Source organism: Gambusia affinis, linkage group LG06, assembly GCF_019740435.1.
Source record: "Gambusia affinis linkage group LG06, SWU_Gaff_1.0, whole genome shotgun sequence".
Classification (NCBI taxonomy): domain Eukaryota; kingdom Metazoa; phylum Chordata; class Actinopteri; order Cyprinodontiformes; family Poeciliidae; genus Gambusia; species Gambusia affinis.
Window position 1 is genome coordinate 25632241 of NC_057873.1, and position 19730 is coordinate 25651970.

Below are 19730 nucleotides of genomic sequence, written 5' to 3' on the forward strand. Positions count from 1 at the left end.
TTAAAAGTTTATTGTCGCCTCATAATGGGCTTTAATTCGTTTCAGCCAAATACTCGTTTCATACATCGGGTTTCCTTTAATCAACTCATTTCGAACTGCGTCGTTTAAAAAAAAAAAAAAGTCTGGGCTTGATTTTCGGATTAGGTCAGAGATTTAGAATGACAAATGGAATATTATTTAAATTTGCTTTCAATTTACGAGCAAAAATAAAGGTCACCTTCTGGCGACAGTTATTTCTTTGTGACCTCCAGGATGCGCTCATTCGCTCAGTAAAGCTTAAGTAGTTCTAATTTGATAAGAAGTTTCACCTCAAGGCTGTTCAACTTAATTACTTGTCAGGCATCTTCAAAGAAAATAAAAAAAAATAAAACAAGCAACAAAAAACATAAATAGAGAAAATAAAGAAATAATGCAAAGAGGAACTGTTGGAGGATAAACCAACACAGCGCTGTCCCCCACCTGTTGCTGTGTTACCTGCTAGTCATCTAGGTAAAAAAAATAAAAAATAAGCTCACACTTTTCACATATAAGGAAATAAGCGTTTCATTTAAATTGCTAACTTTGGATTTATTTTATCTGGTTTAAATATCAGGAATTTGGGCAAACTTTTGACGTGAACGTTTTTCTGTCTTTTCCCCCATTTCCTCTTGATGTGATGTTCTGAATTTGGTGCCGTGACCCGGATCCCTCGACTGGACATCCGAGGACGTCGACGAACAGCGTTTGGTACCGACCTGGACGAAACACCAGGCTCAAACCTCGTTTAGGATTTAAGAGAGAAGAGGGCTGCTGGTCGGCTCCACGGCTCCAGCGCCGGGATCAAAGAACTCAAAACCACTGTTATCAGGAGGGATTCTCACTCAGGCTAACAAATTCATTTTACAAATTCTAAATTATTAAATCTAAAATAGTAAAGGATCCGATAAACTTTTCACCCTGGGGAATAGAGATTGACGGTGTTAAGAGAAAACGTTGGGTTAAAGTCCCACAGGAAAATAAATAAATAGATAAATAAATAAAAAATATATACATATGTATATAAAATAAACAAAAATAATAAAAACATAAGTGGGGAGTGGATGTCCCCCCGACAGCTGGTTTTCAGACCGAGGGAATAATAAAGGGGACCACGGGTTTCTAGGCTGTAGGTCCTAGTTAAAGCCCTTAAAGGTGAATAAGGCAGGTATTTTCTTCAGTTTTGGTTTTCTAAATTAGGGGAACTAAACCTTTAGAGAAACATAAAGACCTTTATCGGAAATAAAGGCCCCTCTTAAAGGAGTAAGAGGCAGAGCGACCACAAAGCTGATTTGTTGGATTCTGTGAAGACGTTTGCAGTCTAAAGAGGAAATCCCACCCAGTTCAAGAAGAATGGGTCTACGTGGTTCCAGAACGCAATCTCCTCCTCAGGGTGAATTGTTCGACTATATGATAACAAAATATGGAGAAAAAAGTGTGGATGAATGGATAAAATGTGGCGTTTTTCCTACGGGTGGTTCATTGAAACTCTCTGTTTTGAAAAAAGTAAAAAGAGAAATAGAAAATAGAGAACGTACTTTAAGAGAAAAAAACCAGACAGAGACTAGGAGTCTAGATGATCTTGAGAAACATAAAGATAGTTTGGAATGCTGGATGAAAGAAAATGGCCGTAAGGAGAGACGGAAAAATCGTTGGACGATCACTTAAAACGATCAGTTTCTCTTAAAAGGTATTTGTCTGAGTAAAGTAAATATTGTTCTTTTATTCTATGAACTACTGACGACATGTCTCTGAAATTCCAAGCAAAACTTTTGTATTTATTTGCAGAAAATGAGAAATGGACAAAACAACAAAAACACATACAGTGCTTTCAGACCCCAAGTAAATCAAAGAAAAGCAGTTCATATTCATTTAGAAACAACGATATTAATGTTTTAACTCCGGAAGAGTTCAGGAATCAATGTTTGGTGGAGTAACCAGGAGGTTTCCAGTGGGGTTCAGTGCGGTGGGCTCTTCATTTTTCCGATTCCACACCTTTTTGTAACCATCAACAAGCTTCTGGCATAAGTCTGGTTTGATAATTGATCCTTTTTTTTTGTTAGAAAAATTAGTCAAATTGATTTAAACTGGTTGGCTTCTTGTCGCAGATAAATACATTTGAGTACAGGACCGATAGAGAAGGTAGAGGTTGGTCAGCTTTGTCTATCTCAAGATCAACTTTGATTTGGGATCATTTGCTCAACATGAACACCCAACTGTCTCATGTGGCCCAAAATGCTTCTTATTTTTGGGGAAAACACTGGGCACTCTCAAGAATAATTTTCGAACTGGAAGCTGCAGGAAGAACCAGTATCCACGGTCAAAGTTACACTGGTGCTCAGTTCTGACAAGAGATGCCGTGAAATAAAGCCAGAGTTACACCAGAATCTTTTTAATAGCTACAAAAAGTGTGTGGTTTCTCTGCCATGTGTCAAATATTAGATAAATATTAGTGGGGATGTGTAGGCATGAATATGTCTGATCCTGCATTCATGATGTTGAACAAGATTGAATCAAAGAAAAATATATTTTTATAAATTCCTCCAAGTTGTCTCTTGTGTTGTTATTCTGGCTCAAATAAGTCATCAAAAGCCCAAAATCAATATAACATTCACACTGATGATAAACTTCTACCCTGACTTGTACATACTGTATCCAAAACACTAATAAATATGAAAAAAATAAATAAATACATGATTAAGATTCATATTTACAATTGAGTCTGTATGTTAATAACACCAGCACACACGTAAATCTTTCCAGTACTTCTGAAACTTTTATTTATTTATTTTTTTTGGAAAAGCATGCGGCAATTTCAACTTCGAAATCCCCGCGTCTCGTAATGAATACTGCCGAAGAGGAGCCGGAAAGCAATATAAAGAAAAAAAATAAAAAAGTAGTTTTGATGTCTATTTTATTTCATCGCACTAAGAGCAATATATTTGGCAGTCAAAACAGCAACAGAGCAGCCTCAAAGCAAGGTTACTCTGCTCCCAATCTGCTGTACTGAGAGACCGGGAGAAGAAGAAAAAAAAAAAAGATAAATTCTCCATAAGGTTTTAGCAGCCCCCAAGCAAGGTTGGTACCCCTCCAACATCCCATCCTCGGCTCATCTCCAATTCAAAACACACATAAATAACGTCGCTGTGATTAGCAATCCCATCAAAGTGAAAACAGGCCACTTTGTGGAACATGGAGGGTTTTTGCAATTGTAGTAAACATTTTCAATTGCCTCGGCATCCTGGTCATGATTGGGTGCAAATGAGGAGAGGCAGTCATTAATTCTCCGTGGTGGGTGGGGGATGATGGCGGTGGAGGAGGGGGCAGTGGGCAGAGATATAGCACAGATGACTGGCTGATAAATTCACACTCATTCCAGCAGCTGTCTGGGAGAGTAAAGTGCCTGTATCTCTACACATGGCTGCCCTCCTGTTCCCGCATCACAACATACTGAATGAAACAGTCTGAGGAAAATACAGACCTTCAAAAAGTCTGTGCACTCTCCGAGGGGATGTACAATCTGGCGAAAGGAGTCTGGCACGGAGGCGCGGCTCATCAGCCGTACTCAGAATGCAAAACGGCACCAGAACTCCAACACACACACACACACACACACACACACCCACCCCAACCGTTCTCAGAGAAAAAGTTGACGAAATCTGGAAATTTTCAACGGATTGGCTCCTCCATCAGAAATTCAGAGACCGGCACCTTTTGAATCGCGTTGGCTCGCTCTTTGAACTTGTCTCTCTTGTTTTCACATCAAAAGACATGAAAGGGGGGCAGCAAAATGCGGGACAGCCAGCGCCCTCTTCACACAGCCTCCTCCCCCCTCCAGCTCCCTGATTTCTCTCCCGTGAGTCGGCGCTCTCTGCGGCAGCAGTCGTGCTCTCTCAAAAAAAAAACCAGACGGGCATTAACACCGTAAAGTTTCACATTCCTCTTCCTCTTCCTGGGATTCCGCCTCTTCTCAGCCGTTCATTCCCGAGCCTCGTGATGAAACGACGTCTTCACATGTCCACAAATGTGGAGGGTGCATTGGTAATTTGACCAACAACCACTCTTAAGAGGAACTCAACATTAGTAGCAACACGACTACAAAAGAGCAATGTTAAGTTTTTATGTTGTTTTCAATTGCTGCAAAAATTTAAACTTCAGTTTCATGATCATATCATTATTGTGTGCCACTTCAAATAAATGGCTAGAAACTTGTGTCGCAATTTAATCAAGCAAAAATAAATAAAATTTTAGAAAATCACTGATTTTGACTTAATTTCGAGATGAAACTTTCTTTTTTGGATTTCCAAATTTCATATCATATTTAAACAAACTTGCTCCTGTGTAATAATTAAAAGTGCACTTCTTTTTTAAATTCCTCACAAATCTGACAAAAATTCTTGCAAAGTGTTTAGTTTTATTTTGTATGAAAGTAACACATTTTTGTTCTAATTGCAGAAATCTAATTTTAAGAACACAACTTTCACCTATACTGTATGTATTAATGTTGTCGGAGCACAGAAAAAGGCACCAATTAGTTGCTTTGCCTTTTTATAACAAATTTACAGTACTGTGGTCAATTTTTTATTATTATTATAATTTTTTTTGCCCCAGCTCCTCTTAGAGTTGTTCTGATTTTGCCTTTTTGTCACACTTCAAAGTTTCAGGCCATCAAACAACTCATAGGGTAAAAGATAAGCTTAGAAAATACAAAAAAATAAAATAAAATAATGTATTAGGGGAAACCAGCTATCCAAAACAACATGTAAAAAAGAAAAGCAATCATAAATTAATTGTGATCAACTAAAATTTTTTTTTTGGAAAGATAATTTCTATCTCAATAGCCGCACCCAGGCAGGATTACTGCCGGACTGGTGAAAAACAAGAAATAACTTGTCCTCCAACAGGAAGTACGTTTGCCATCAGGTCTCGATCTGAAGAACAGATGAGACGCCACAGACATCTGTCAGTCCGGAGAGGCTAACAAAGCCCTCAGTAAGATGCTGGGAGTCTGGTGAACCGCTGTGGACGCAATATTCAGAGGAAACACGGAAATGTGTGGAACCTCTTCCACCAAAACTATCCTCTTCAGAATTCCTCGGCTAAGGTCGGCGATCAAGACAAGATACTGGTCAGAAATGGCGTCCATTTGGAGATCCCGAAGGTTAAACACAGGTTTGTCTCATTAAATCCTGCCTAGATCTCACTCTTCAGAAAAGGAAAAGCATCATATCGATCAATAGTCAGACGAGGTGGTAGCGATGTAATGTCCTGTTACTATGTTGCTGCTTTAAGACCTGGATGACTGGCCAGAGTCGGAGAGTCCTGCTCTCTGTCAGAGAATCCTGCAGGAGAACAATCTCTGTTTAGTTATCCGTTTATGACCTTAAACTCAAACTCACTTGGTTTATGGAGCAGGACAATGATCGCCAGAACACTGACTAGTCAGTGAATTAGCTGAAAGGTGCACAAATACCATTGCCAGTTGCTGCAACTGCTTAGTTGTTGTTGCCGCAAAGCTGACCTAGTCAGTTTGTAGATTTACTGAGCAACTCTATGTGTATCTATTTGATAAGCTTAATAAACTACATTAGCATTGAAAAACCTTATCTTATATTGACTTGTGTTGATATCTGTCATTGATATTAAAATTAGTTTGATGACAAAAAAAAAAAAAAAAAAAAAAAAAACCAGAAGAAGAAATCTGTTGGGGGCGCGAACGTTTTTTTTTTTTTTTTTTCTTCTTTTCAACACTATAGCTGTATATTAAAATCCAAATGTCAGTAGCTGTTACAAAACTGGGCCTGGCTGCCTGATTTATGGATTATTCTCACACTACAGGACAAAAGCACCAATATGGTTCTAGCCATTGATTTTACCTACTGAAACTGGAAGTATAGGTCGGACTGCTGACTTTTGTCCACTGCGTTCAATGAGCCAGTGGGAGGTTTTACACCAAGAGTGTAAGTTCACATTTCTGTTGTCAACCACAATCATTTTCCCCTCATATAACCGATGGTGTTGAGTAGAGACTCTGTGACGACTGAAACGTCTGTCAGGATTTATCTATAACAACTAATTTAAACACTTACTTCAAATTTAATTTGGGAAAGTTTGGACAAAACAAACAACTTTAACTCCCCAATTATTAATATGTAAAAAAAAAAAATTTAATTAAAAAAACCTTTATGTATTATATTTCCTGTACACTGGAAATACTACACCCGTTATACAATATATTTAATAGGGGTACATTTGAATTATTAAAACATCCAACTCTGAATGTCTATGTTTAGGTTTTCTATGAATTCATTTATAGATTTATTTTGAGATTAACATATTTCCACGTACATATTTTATTATATTCACATTGAAATTACTTATAATATCACACATATGTCTTTTTACAAAAAAATTTTTTATAGCGCTTATGTTAATATTTGTATTTGCTAATATTTAACACTCTTGATGGAGTAGTTTGTCAACAAATAAGCAAATAAAGTTTATTCTTATGCCCTTAAATGTTTTATCTCACATCCACATAAAGAGATCCGCACATAAATAAAAAAATAAAAGATAAACAATTGAGGACTGACAGCATATTTGGTCAGAATTAATTGAACTCAATTGACACGGATGTTTGACAGCACTGTAAATAACCAGATCAAAATCTGAGTTTGGACGTGTTGCATTGTTCCCAACGCAACACGGCTGTTGCTACTTTCGAGTGCAGCAAGAAAAACTTCAAGGATGAAGTTCAACCGAGGAGTTTAGGGCAAATGTAATTGGATAAGAAGTAGTGGCTCCTGGAAAGCGAATGTCTCCAAAACCTAATGGAGAACCAGAGAGGCCATCAGCATTACTTACCCTTGGAAACGGAGTCATTTACGTTCACTTTCCGTTTAGCAGCTACATGTAATTAAGTAATGAATTACCGCTGTTTTTCTGTTTCTTTTCAAACAAACAGCAGACAGTGAAAAACATACCTGATGCTATAAGTGGTAACGATCGGCTAAGAATTCAAGCAGAGCGAACAAACACATTGTGGAGACGGTAAAAGAACTGGGTTAGAGGAGCGTTACAGCTAGAATGTTGAGTAGGAAAAAAAACAACAACTAAGAAACATGTGAGAAGAACTCAAACTAATTAATTACACTATGTGGCCAAAGGGTGATTTTAAAGGAAGACAACAAACGCATGGCTTTCTAAACCGTCTCCAAAATAAACACACAACATAAGCAGGCGTGTAAATATGGACAGATGAACAGACTGGGACGGACAGCCAATCAACAGACGCACAGAAGCGAGCGCTTCCAAATGAACAGCAGGTAGAAGGAAGAAGTAGTACCTGTCACGGTTTCAGCAGCTCCTGTGTTGTTGCAGCGCAGGCGAGGATGAGAGGAAAAGAGAGAGAGAGAGAGAAAAAGAAAGGTTGTGAGCAGACAGCCTCCAAGCAAAGAGCCATATTTAATTCCTTTTTTTTTTTTCATAATTGCAGAAAAAGCATGTTAAAATCGATAAAAATTCAAGTCCTGTTATTGTGCAATTTTTCACCAATTAGGAAACACACAAAAAGAGTTCACAGCGAGCCGGAACTCAATAGAATGAGCCACTTTCCCTGCTTTCTTCCAGAAATACAAACGCAATGAACCTAAGGACTGATTTATTTATTTATTTTTTTTGTTGTTTTTTTTGTCCCCCACTCTCCAACTCCCACCCTGCCTCCACTCATGTCCCTGATTGAGATTCCCAGCCACCCCTACTGTGGAGCAGCCACAGCCTGTAGACTCTCCCCTGGGGACCCGGCAGCGTATCCTGGAGAGAAGGGCACCCATTCGGAACGGTGCCCACCCAAACTGGCATCTCGCAGGGCATGGAAGACTGCCGTGTTCCCGAGTCCCTGCAGCATAGCTCAGGGCTCTGCACCCTCGGGAGCAGCTCCATCATTCATCGCCTGCCATTCTTCATGAATGGCAGGCGAACCACCCACACACGTCCAAACTCTTATATTTCACACACGATGCTTTACTACATTGACACTTCATACGAGATGTTAGCGGTTCTTGACTTAAGACTGTGAGCAATGGGAAGCCGAGCTTAATGCACTATGCACTATGTTGAAGCGGCTGCTCGTCTCACTTGTCACTGCAAGTATAATAAGGGTGTAAGGTATGACACGTGTCCTTGTTATGTCCTTTTGTGGGGGTTTTTTCAGTGTGTCAACAAAGTCCCTCTGGACTGAGGAAACTGACAAATCCCACACAATGGAAAAGAAATTCAAAACATTGCCCCTTTGTCTACTGCAATACTTCAGCGGATGAAGTATTGCCTTTCGTCAAGGTTTAAGTTTGGGTAAAAACTTTACTCCTATTACATGATACAGTGCAGTGTAAAAGTATTCCTAGACCTTGTTTCTTTGTGTATTGTGTCCCTTAAAAACCTCAAATGTCCGTGTATTTTATTATAATTCCACGTGGTGTAATTTAAAGTAGAGCCTAACAGGACACATGGTTTTCAGCATTTCATAGATGAAATACTCAGAAGTGCTGAAATGTGAGTTTGCATCCAAGCCCCTTGAGTTTAATCCTTTTGCTGCAATTACAGACGTCTTTTGGGGAATGTCTATGTTAGCTTTGCCTTCTACCTACTGATCTTTGCAAAAATATCTCAAACTCAGTAACATAGGATCAAAAGTTTACGTGAATTTATTTTTAACAGTTGGGTTTAGGTCTAGTCATTTTCACAATGCTGATCAAAATTTGAAGAATCTGGGCTGCTTAAAGCTTTGAATGTTGTTTAAACAAAACTTGCTTTCGGGGTGCTGTGGTGGCGCAGGGGTTAAGCACATCCCTTCGACCTTTGATGCAGCTGTCGAGGGTTCGATTCCCAGCCTGGTGGCTTTTGCCACATGTCTTTCCCCTTTCTTCATTACCCACTTTCCTGACAATTCACTATCAAATGGAGGCCACAAGAGCCAATAAAACCTTAAAAAAAACAACTTGCTTTTAACTTTCCTACAACTGTATCTGTGACCTGTCTGCCTTGGGCTTATTTGGGCTCTATCAAACCAAATAGGCCTTCACTGAAGCGTAGCATTGATACTGATATTTGCTTGTACACAAGTGGACCGTTGGTGTAATAGATTCCACTGAATTCTATTTAGAGAAATCAATTGAAAGTCTGTGAACAGATAGGAACTGAAGATTTTTTATTTGTGAACAAAAGCTCACACCTAGCAATCCTTTTCCTTCGTCTTCACACTTTTCTGCACTACCTTATGCTGATCTATCACATTAAGTCATTGGGGTTTGCAGTTAAACCATTGCAACTCAACATAATGAGGCCTATGGGTGATCTAGGAAAAAGACACAGAGTGGTTGACAGTCCAACCCGAGCCAGTCCCAGTCTCAGCAGGCCCCAGGACAGCCCATAATGAGGCTTTTGAGCCGCTTTAATTGCCAGGTAATTATAATGTTGTAGCAACATTATGTAAATGAGTCATTATCATCTTGTACGTGTAGTCTCTCTGCCCTCTTTTTATGTTACTCTGTCAGAAGTGTAACCCAGAAAAATGTATCACCCAGATACTGGGACACCTCATTGTTTAATCTTGTCAACGGAGACCTATGTCTAAATACAGGAGCTTGAGATGGAGTGGGGGACAGCGTCTCTAACCCCTCGGTATGATCCACTTCCTGCCAGTGGCCTCTGAAGGGGGCTATTAATAGCGCTGGTAATGGTCGCGGTCGTGTTGGCCGCCTTCCCCCTTCGCTCCTCTGTACCTCCAGCACATTAGGTAGAAGTTATGAGGTGCCAGCTCGCCTGTGATTAGATGTCATGGCTGTCGCTCTGCTTAGCCAATACTGATAGACAGATTTCCAGAGGTATGCATGTGTGACGGCATTCAAGCGAGCCCGCTGCACCAATCCGTCAATCACGCCGGATGAAAGCAGGCGCGGCCAGCCCTCCTCCAAATGATGACCGTCCTTGTCTCCTCACCTCTTCTCCCTCCTATCCAAACGTCACCCCGGTGCTCATCATCCGCCCCGCTCTGCACAATGAGCTAGCAGCGCCGACAAAGCAGCACTCCAACAGCAGTTGTGTCCGCATTTACCTGCTGGAGCCTGGCTCGTTGCGGGCGTTTTGAAAAGGCCAGATTCTTGGCATCCGAGCGTCTCCGTCAAACCTGTAGCCATGCCAATGGATCCATAACAATGTGCAGTATTTTTGAGCTGCTGAGGCATGCTAAGATCTCAGGAGAGGAGATGTCGGTGCGGTAAGAGTGGCACATTGCCTTTCTCTGTCTTTCTTTCTCTCTCTCTCTCCCTTCATGACTGCTGCTCAGTAAAAGCAGTGGGGTAACACTAATGAGGCAACATTTCTTCACAGTGCTGGAGTGATGCCTTTGAATTAAAGTTCCCTCTTTCAGGTAAAACATTCCCTCGCTTATTTATGCTCATGAACTGCAGCGTGTTGCATGTCATCCTGGTGTGCGGTTGCGCTGCACAAGAGGACGGATGTTGGATTGCTGGAGCTCTGTGTTGCTTCCCCTGTTGAGAACACCCACATCGGTTACCTTCAAAACTGTGTTTGCGCACGTGGTTGGAGGAACGCAGTCTTGCTGCGGGTATCCCACTGTGTTTTCATTTAATTAGAAGGGATCAGAGGTGGGCTTTAAACTTTTTTTTTTTTCCCCCGTCTTCAATCGGATCGAGACGTGAGCTCCCGCAGTGTGGACCTAATAAACACGGGCGACTTCAGAGGTCAGCTTGGTTTTCACAAAGGAAACTGATCAAACCATAGCAGAACTACCCAAAAAAAAAGAAAAAAAAGAAAGAAAGATGAAGGAAAAAAGTTTTCAGCACTTCAAGTATCTCCTTTTCAGTGATAATCACTGTAAAGTTTACATTAAAATTTACACTCTTTTTAAATTGACAGTGCAAACACCCCTCCCTTGAATGTGTCGATTAGAAGCAGCAAGACGTAGAAGTCTCTGAGTTTGGACTAACTCTAACCAAAAATAAATAAAATGGTACTAAAATAATATCTCGTGTAATTAGGAGTAAAAATCAGGCATTTAGTAGACCATAGCTTTAACGAGGATAAACATATTTTCCTGTAAAAACAAAAATTGAGTGTTTATCTTAAGTCGGCCAACTGAAACACTGAACAAAAATCTCTTTATGTTGATTTTGATTCGATTGTAAAGATCAGAGGATGTCTCTCTAGGCGAGCTCTGTATAAACTACGTCAAGTGATTTCAATGCAAAATTAACTTTACATTAGCAACTTATTAATTCTGCACTTTTAAGCGCCTCCTAAACTGAACAATTTCATCAAACTAAAGCCCACTGCCACATTCATTCAAGACATTCTCTTTTTACATTCCACCTCAATCTGTGTCATTTAGTTTCAGAAAGAAAATATCAGTAGATACAACTTTAGACGAATAAAAACCGATGACAAATTAAAGCAAGAATTAATTCCCTTAAGAATTAAGAAAAAACGGCCAAGTCCAGTTAATCAAATCCACTTGATTAATTGAGCATCACCTCTGTAAAAACAGGAGATCTGGTAATTTCCTGGCCTGCAGCTTTAAAGTGTGTGTGCGTGTGTGTGTGTGTGTTTGCGTGTGTCTTCGCCCCAACGCTACGAAGGAAGAACATCAGGAACCATCTTTGAAAAGAAGTTGTTGCTGCCAGTCATTCTGGAGATGGTGAAAAATTGAGTTTGAAATATCCGCCATATGTACATTGAATTAAGCAGTTCTTTCTCTTTAGTTCATCTGCATGTGCTTCTTGCTGCTTTTATTGATCAAAGCATGACCTCACAGGAAAAATGAAAAACAAGCCATCCTGACATCTGAAGCGCATGCAGCGAAGATAATTTATCCTCTGCACAACTCTCTTTAAGTCCTTATCAGTGTTATTCAGAGTTAATCACAAATATTGTGCCTCCAGGAAGATTTAGCAAAGCTTCATATGTACATGTTTTGTCAGAATTACATACCGTGACAGCATTTGCAGCATATGTTTGCTTTCTCCACTACTGAGTGGGTGCTAGCTTCCTGAACTTAAGTGTTTTCAGTCTGGCTTTTTGCTGATTTACGGCTGCTCTGATTTGTTTTGTAAACAAAAGAGTGTTCTTATTTGCAAGCAATCAAATCAGATTTGTTTAGATGTAATGAAGTTTTCAGAACGATCAGGCGTGTTAATGATTTGGACATCAATAGCAGGCAGATGCACACAAACAAGAGTTTCTCTGCAAGTGTCTGTAGACTATTTCTTTTTGCATAATTTCAAAAACATTTACTCTTCATGGTGACATACCAGGATATTAACAACAGGCTTTCGTCTTTTCTGTCATATAAAAACCAGAATTCTACCACTGTGCTCTATACAATATACACTATAGGGTATTTTAGCCATTCCGAGACCTTAAAAGCTTTAATGGTAATTGTCAATCAAAAGATAAAAGTAGAGCTCCTGACTTTTAAGTGGAGCTCAGAGTGAGGTCACATGCAGAGCACCCAGTGGCCTTTATGCCAAAGATTGAACGATGACTTTGCGAACAGCTACAGCATGACTTTGTAAAAGTTGAAGCAAATATTCCGAAACGTGAGGAATCGTATAACACGGTTCCACCTGGAGGTGGAAGCAAAGCATCTGATCTTACCAGCCACCGTAAACCCGAAGACCATCGAGCTAGCATCATTGGTTTAATCCAACTCTGGTTCGTTTGCCTAGAAACTTTGATTCATCCAGGGAGGCCTGTTCACAGTTCATTATTTGCAGATTAAGGTATCCATTTGTTTTAAATGATTTGTAAAAATCAGCCTAATCATGAATTTGTCCATAGAGCTCATCCAAAGTATTGCCTACATGCAATGCTTTTTGACATGCTACTGACTGGAGTTTCCAAAGTGGACAGTCTAGAAGCACCATCCATTTTTCTTGGCATTGATCGCCTGAACTCACAAGAACGGAGCTGTGGAAGTTATGGAGTAATGGACTTTGATGTTCAGTTCTGGAATAGTGCCAAAATGGTTTCCACTCTGTATATTATTTCATCTAGCTGGTGTTAGATCTGATAAAATAGGGAGGAATATGTCATTTTTTGACAAGGCCTCAAGCATTCATAGATTGTGGTCCAGGAATATTTGTTTAATATTTGTTTAATATTTGTTTAATATTGCTCCTTATTGTTGCTGAGTATCAAACTAATTTCGCTACACAGTGGCAATAATTCGCTGTCCTCCAATGGCATCCGCAGCCACCAGAGTTAGATCCAATAAAACCATAGAACAACATTGGGATGCCAATGTGTATTGTAAGCCTGGCGGGCCACCAGGCTTTACTTGCCACCCCACCAGGCTAAGCGTTGTTTGTTTATTTTAAATAGTTGCTATGTTTAATTTTACCCACCAGTAACAGTGACAGTAAAGACAAACTAAGCTAGGCTTACAGTTGACCCAATGATGGCGGACTGCCTTGGTGCTCTGACCGCCGAGCCTCGCAGGTGTTGTGAGGGAAACCCTGGGATGTGATGTACTGGGATATTCACTTTGTGGGTGTGCAGCCTACAAATCTCTGGGAAATTCATCACACATTCCCTAGTGGTTTTGGTAAATATGGACCAAAAACACAAAGGAATATTCCCAACATTATCCTGAATGGCACTTTTGAAGGAGAAAGGGGTGAAACCCATTACCATAAAAGATATACCCAAGAGTTTTGATCGTGGTACTATTTTTTTTATCTGCCCTTCTGGTACCTACTGCAGGTAAGATAATAACCGACTGCAATCTTTTTAACTGAATTACACTTGGAAAAACCCTGAGGTTCCCCGTTTACAGTACGGGAAGTTAAGAAGGTTCAATAAACTATCGCTATCAGCGCGCACGTGCCACTAAATCCAGGCTAAACAGGCGACAAGAGATCCAAACACACGCTCACCTGCGAACACAAGTGGGAATACTCAGATTAACTCTCCCCAGAGTCAATCAGGACATAATAATCAGGTGGGCTTACAGGAGACGCAAAGCATGTTTCTGCTCGATAAACTGGAACAAAAAGGAGATTTTACATACATCCCCTCAGAGGAGGGTAATTGCTTTCTGTTAATGTGATGCGCTTTGTCCGACGTCTGGCTTGAATGAGTGTGAAAGCCAGGGGGACATGTGCAGCTGAAGAGAGCCTCCATGTTCGGAGATTAAGGGGAAATCCTTGAAAAATGCCAGGAGGTAAAAAAAAAAAAGAAAAAAAAAAGAAAAAAGGTGGATATATTGAAATTGTTTTGGTATCCAGATCCCTTTTAGTTGCGCGCTACAGGCTTTTGCTGTTCAAAAAAATTTGCAAAAAATGGTGCAAATTGGAGGCTAAACCCGACACAGATCAGTTTCAAGATTGACTTTGAAAACAATAGAGGGGTAGGATCATAAGTGTGTCATTTGCTGTCTACAGTTGATAAAACAACAAAAAAAAAAAAAAAAAAAAAACAACACAGAGCGATTAACAACCTTTAAAGACATCAGTGCCACTGCTTAGGTTGCATTCATCTCTTCCACTTGTGTGGAGAAAAAAGGGAACGCTCTATCACATTTCCGACAACTCGCGATGCCAAGCTGCAGCTTTGCACGCTCTCACATGATAGGTGCCAAGCTCCACCTGATACTCAAAGTAAAAATAAAAACAATTTTTTTTTTCTTTTGTTAAAAAAGCTGTCAGTGTTTGGGATTCGGCTTGGCACATTTATCACAAGGTAACGTGATGAAACAACACTCCTCTCCAACAAGCATAACGTCTCAATTCAACGTAAAATGAAGCAGGAAGAGCGTTAACGTGACACGCAATTAAGTGGCGCTGATTGTGACGAATGTAGCGACTGTAAAGGTCTACAAATCAGCAAGCAGCTGTTTTTTTTCTGTTTCTTTTTTTTTTGTTGTTGTTGTTTTGATGGGAGGTAAACAGAGTTCCCCTTTCTTCGTCGCAGGCTCAATAATCCACTCTGTTATGTTAACAAGACAGGCTGAGTGAGCGCGGACTAAAGTGCAGCAGCAGCAGCGGAGAGATTCCCGCTTAAAGCCGAGGTAAAGCTTAACCTCTGGCGAAGTGACACATCACGCCTCATTCAGACGATCTATTTCAGGTGACGCTGCAACTTTTTCATGTCTCTCCCCCTCAGAAGCAGAAGCCGACGTGAAATCCCCACAAAATCCTTTTTTTTCCCCCCCTTATTTATTTATTTGTTGCGGGTTTTTCATTTTTCTTCCACATCCTCCCCCACCCCCAACTCGGCCTCAGTTGTTGAAAGAAAGTTTAGGAGGGAGAGCTGTGTTCGCTACCACAGGAGAGAAACCGATGCTGCGATTCAAGCGGGATCAAAACGATCTCACAGTGTTTTGCATCAAAGACCCGTGATGAATTCTTGAGGGGAAGAGTCTCTGCTATTCTGGTGAAAAACTGCGGTGCCTCGCCTATGGTGCGTGGGAATTTCACAATACTCTGGAGGGGTTCTAGTGCGATAATTTTTTTTATTTTTTGATTTTCACATGTCTGCTAACATTTCTGCCCACAGCAGCTCCCCGTGCAAAAGTATTCATACTCTTTAAACTTTCTACATTTGTCACATTATGACCAGGAAAGTTAATGCATTTTTATGGGGGTTTTGTGAGGGGGACAAACACCAAGTACTGAACAATTCTGAAGTGGAAGGGGAAAAAAATGGATGGTTTTCTTTCTACAGAACAAATGAATTATTTTATTTTATTTTTTTCCCCAGCCAGGGGGTCTTTTTGTGGGCTCTAGTATCCCTTATTTGAAAGTAGACTGACAGGAAGGGGGGAAGGAGAGAGGGGAAGACATGCGGCAAACGTCGGCCGGGTCCCGGAATCGAACCCGCGATGGCCGCGTCGAGGACTGAAGGCCTCCAAATGTGGGTCGTGCTATCCCCTACGCCACCACAGCACGCCCACACAAATGAATAATTTAAGTGTTTGGCATGCATTTGTACCTTGTTGTGATACCCCTAAATAAAAATCAAATGCATCCAGGTGATCAATAGCTTAGCAAACAAACATCCCCTTGTTCTATGTTTTGCGTCATACGCAGAGTCTGGACCCTCAGATGGAGGCGTCGACTCTGATGAAGTTTTAAATTTTACCCACTTGCTAACGTCTGGCCATAGTTTATGTAGCGCGCCATCTAGATGCTATGAAGCTTGCCGGAAATTGCCTACACCGTAAACGGCCGTCCTCCGTTGCGAACAGAGAGATCCCAAGCCAAATGAGACGGCCATTAATGTTAATACAATATTACCAAACTACAACCACGGCAGACTACAATTCCAAAACGGCACAGAAAATAAAGTTCAAAGTTTGAAACTCCAGCTCAATGGGAGAAATCCCAGATGGAGTAGTAAAGGGAGATGAGAACTGAGCAGAATCACATCTAAAAATAAGCTCTGGTAGGTGTGGGTTATATGCTCCTGGAAAGATTCTACTGTTTTTGTCTTGATGAACTTTTGTTCATTGCCTTAGCATATCTTAAGATAATCAAGGGCCACAACTGCCTTCTCTGGAAGACAATAGCCAGGCTATGGTCTTCTCTATTAGTCAAAGTCTACTAGAGAATCTGTGGCCACAGCTGAAATTTTATATCCAAAGATGTTTTTCATCTGTTCTGACTAACATTAACTTTTGGTGTAAAGAAGGAAGCGTAAGCATTTCAGTCTCTAGACATGCGGAGCTGGAAGAGACAGAAAAAAACCCCAAAACAAATGGCTTTGTGCCAGTAATCGCAACACAATTTGGTTCTACACAATATCAACTCAGTGGGGCTGAATACAAAGGGTGTGATTACGGGCGGCTTTGTGTTGGTCAGTCACATAAAATCCCAATAAAACGTTTTGAAGTTTTGCGGTTGTGATGCTACAAAATGCGAAAGTGTCCATTTGGCACAATATCTGCTCCGTCACTGGGTGCAGAAACACATGAGCATCCCTTTCACTGAGAGTTTGTGTGGTTGTGTGGGGGTAATTAGGACATTAGGAGAAGCCTTTGACAGACTTGTCATCTCTGCAGCCTCCCCCAGTAGAGAGTAGGTGGTCGGGGGGGGGGGGGGTAAGTGGGGGTCCGGCAGGGTCAAGAGACAGCTGCTGCACCACCGCTCACTGTCTGGAAGCTCTCAGAGAATATTAAACCGCAGCAGCGTCGGCCAACTTCCTCTCTCCCTCCATGGTTTATGGAACATACAAAGCCTTTCTGCGGAGAGGTGGCGGCTAATTTATGCCACTGTTATAAAAGTGCTATTGTTTTGTGTTGGTGTGTGTGTTTTTAACACGAGAACATAAACAGAGACCGCAAAGCGAATGCCGAAATAAAAGCTGATGGGAATGAGGTAATTGAGGTTATTTAGTAATTCGGTGGATTTGCAGCTTAATGACTGTTGTTCTCATTTTACATGTTTTTTTTTCTTTTCTTCTTCTTCATGATGATGATGATGATGAATCTGTGTGATCATACACCTCCTGCGTGTTTGTCTCCAACGGAGAGGAGCTCTATTATCACAATATGAGACGTTTTAAGTGCATCCCCCAAGGCTGATGACCTTGGTAATGACATGCCATTAATTGTGCGGATGGATTATTATCTTCGGCAACAACAACGCGGCTTCCTTCCAGACCCGACTCCCCCCAAAAACACCTGGGCCCGCTCTACCGGGCCGCCTCCGCTCATACGTCCATAATCACCTCTATCAGCCCAAAACGTTAACTGCATCCTGGGACGCTAAGCACATCTATTTGTTTGCAGTTGTAATGTCTTCTCGCGTGCCTCAATCAGGCACCTGTCAGACACACACCTGCTACCTCCGACGCCGAGAGAGGAGGCAGAGGGAGGAAAGAAGGGGGCCTTTTGTTTCTCGCGCAGAGTTTATAATCAGCAGCGTTGTTTCCAATCTTCCTCCGCCATTTTTCAATTTCCCATTTCCCTTTTCTCAGTCAAATCACTGCTATCAATCAGGTGCATGTTTGAGAGAGAGACAGAGAAAGACAGAGAGAGAGAGAGAGAGGAGGGGGTAGGGGGGTATTTCCTTGATGGAACCATCTCCAGCCCCAGGCCTCATTAGTCAGACTGCAGGAGGAAATCTGAGTGTGTGTGTGTGAAAGTGAGTGTGTGTGATAAAAATGAATTCTGGAAGAGTGCTTCTGTCAATATGAGGCCATTTAGCATTTCCTATTCCATCCAAATGATGCACGGCGGACATTATGCTCTCTATTTGAGTTCTTCTAAATGGATACTCAGAGGCGAGTAAGTTCTATTATATATTTTGCCTTTTTTTTTTTTTTACCCCTTTCTCTTTCTCCCTCCTCTCCGCTCACCGGTGTCTCAGAAATTTTCCACCAAAACAATTTTTGAGCAGCCACGCCGACTTCTCCTCTGTCGCGGGCGGCAGTGGGATCGTCTCTAGAAAAAAGAAAAAGGGGAAGTAACGAAGTGGGTGTGCGTGTGGGGGGACTGACGTGGAAGTCGATACAAATCAAACCCCAACAGCTGCATAGGCACAAGCTCTATTGATTATGCTGACAAGGGGGAGCTCCAAGTGCATCGACATCCATGAAGAGAGTCAACCGAGTCGCTTTGATGGCGCCGAACACATCATGAAAGGAGATCTGGCCCAAAATCCTGTTGCTGTCACCAGTAAAGAACAGCTGGTAAAGTCAACTTTTATGGCAATTTGGAATGTTTTTAATGCCAAAAATTTATAGACAACTTGATGTGAAAGTTTTAAGTCAACAACCTAATAACGTTGTTGGCTCGGACAAAGTTATTTGCAGAGAATTAAAATAGTAAAACAGCTGCAGCCAAGGTAGGAAACAGCTGTCCATCATACAGAAATTATTCTTGTTAGATTTATAAAGTCAAGGACTTAGTTTGTGAGTTTTGTGTGAACGACTCCACTGCTATGGATGATGTAACATTACTGTATGTTTATATTAGCATATGTACGTTATCAACTAAAATAACGATAATGTTTTCAAAGGCTTAGTATTATGTATTGTCCAGGCCATTTTATGGCACAATCAAGTATCTATGTTACCTTCAGTTGTTATATAATTGCTGTACGTATCAAACATAACTTAAAAAAGAAATTGGACTTTCAATTTCTTACATGAAATTGGGTCTCTGTCTCTTTAAGAAGCTCCTGCTCTTTCTGAAAATCAGAAGTCATCACAACATGGCTCCTCTAATAACCCTTTTGCCAATCCAAGCCAACTTTATAGACAATGCTCCTCATTATGCCATTTAGAAGCGGCATTTAGCATCTATGCACCAAAAATCTGGAACAAACTTCCAGAAAACTGTAAAAGAGCTGAAACACTGACTTCCTTTAAATCTCAACTAAACCCACTTGTTTAGAGTTGTATTTGAAAAGTAATCTATTGCAAATTTATTGACGGAATCTGACTTGATGTTGTGTTTTTATTGTTGATTCTATGTTGCATTGTATTTTTGTGTTTGATTTGATGTGAAGCACTTTGAAATGCCTTGCTGCTGAAATGTGCTATACAAATAAAATTTGATTTGATTTGATTTGATTTTATGCCACTTAAAGCTGTTCTTAGGAGCATTGGGCTAAGTAGCTCATTTCATGAGCTCAGCAGATGCGCAGTTCCAGCAAGTGTTTGCTAATGGGTAATGAGGAGGAGCTTTGTAGAAA

At 40.8% G+C, this 19730-nt stretch overlaps 1 protein-coding gene across 3 annotated transcripts in view; it reads right to left on the reverse strand.

The window, feature by feature from the left end:
* The window catches only part of cadm1b (cell adhesion molecule 1b), a 245223-nt gene that overhangs the window by 66580 nt on the left and 158913 nt on the right, over positions 1-19730 (reverse strand). For 2 of the 3 annotated variants that reach the window (XM_044119210.1, XM_044119213.1), the window contains exon 2: positions 7361-7381. The exons of the other annotated variant lie outside the window; for it this stretch is intronic. In XM_044119210.1, coding sequence (XP_043975145.1) covers positions 7361-7381 — 21 coding nt within the window. The remainder of the gene's footprint in view (positions 1-7360; positions 7382-19730) is intronic. 3 annotated transcript variants of the gene reach the window in all.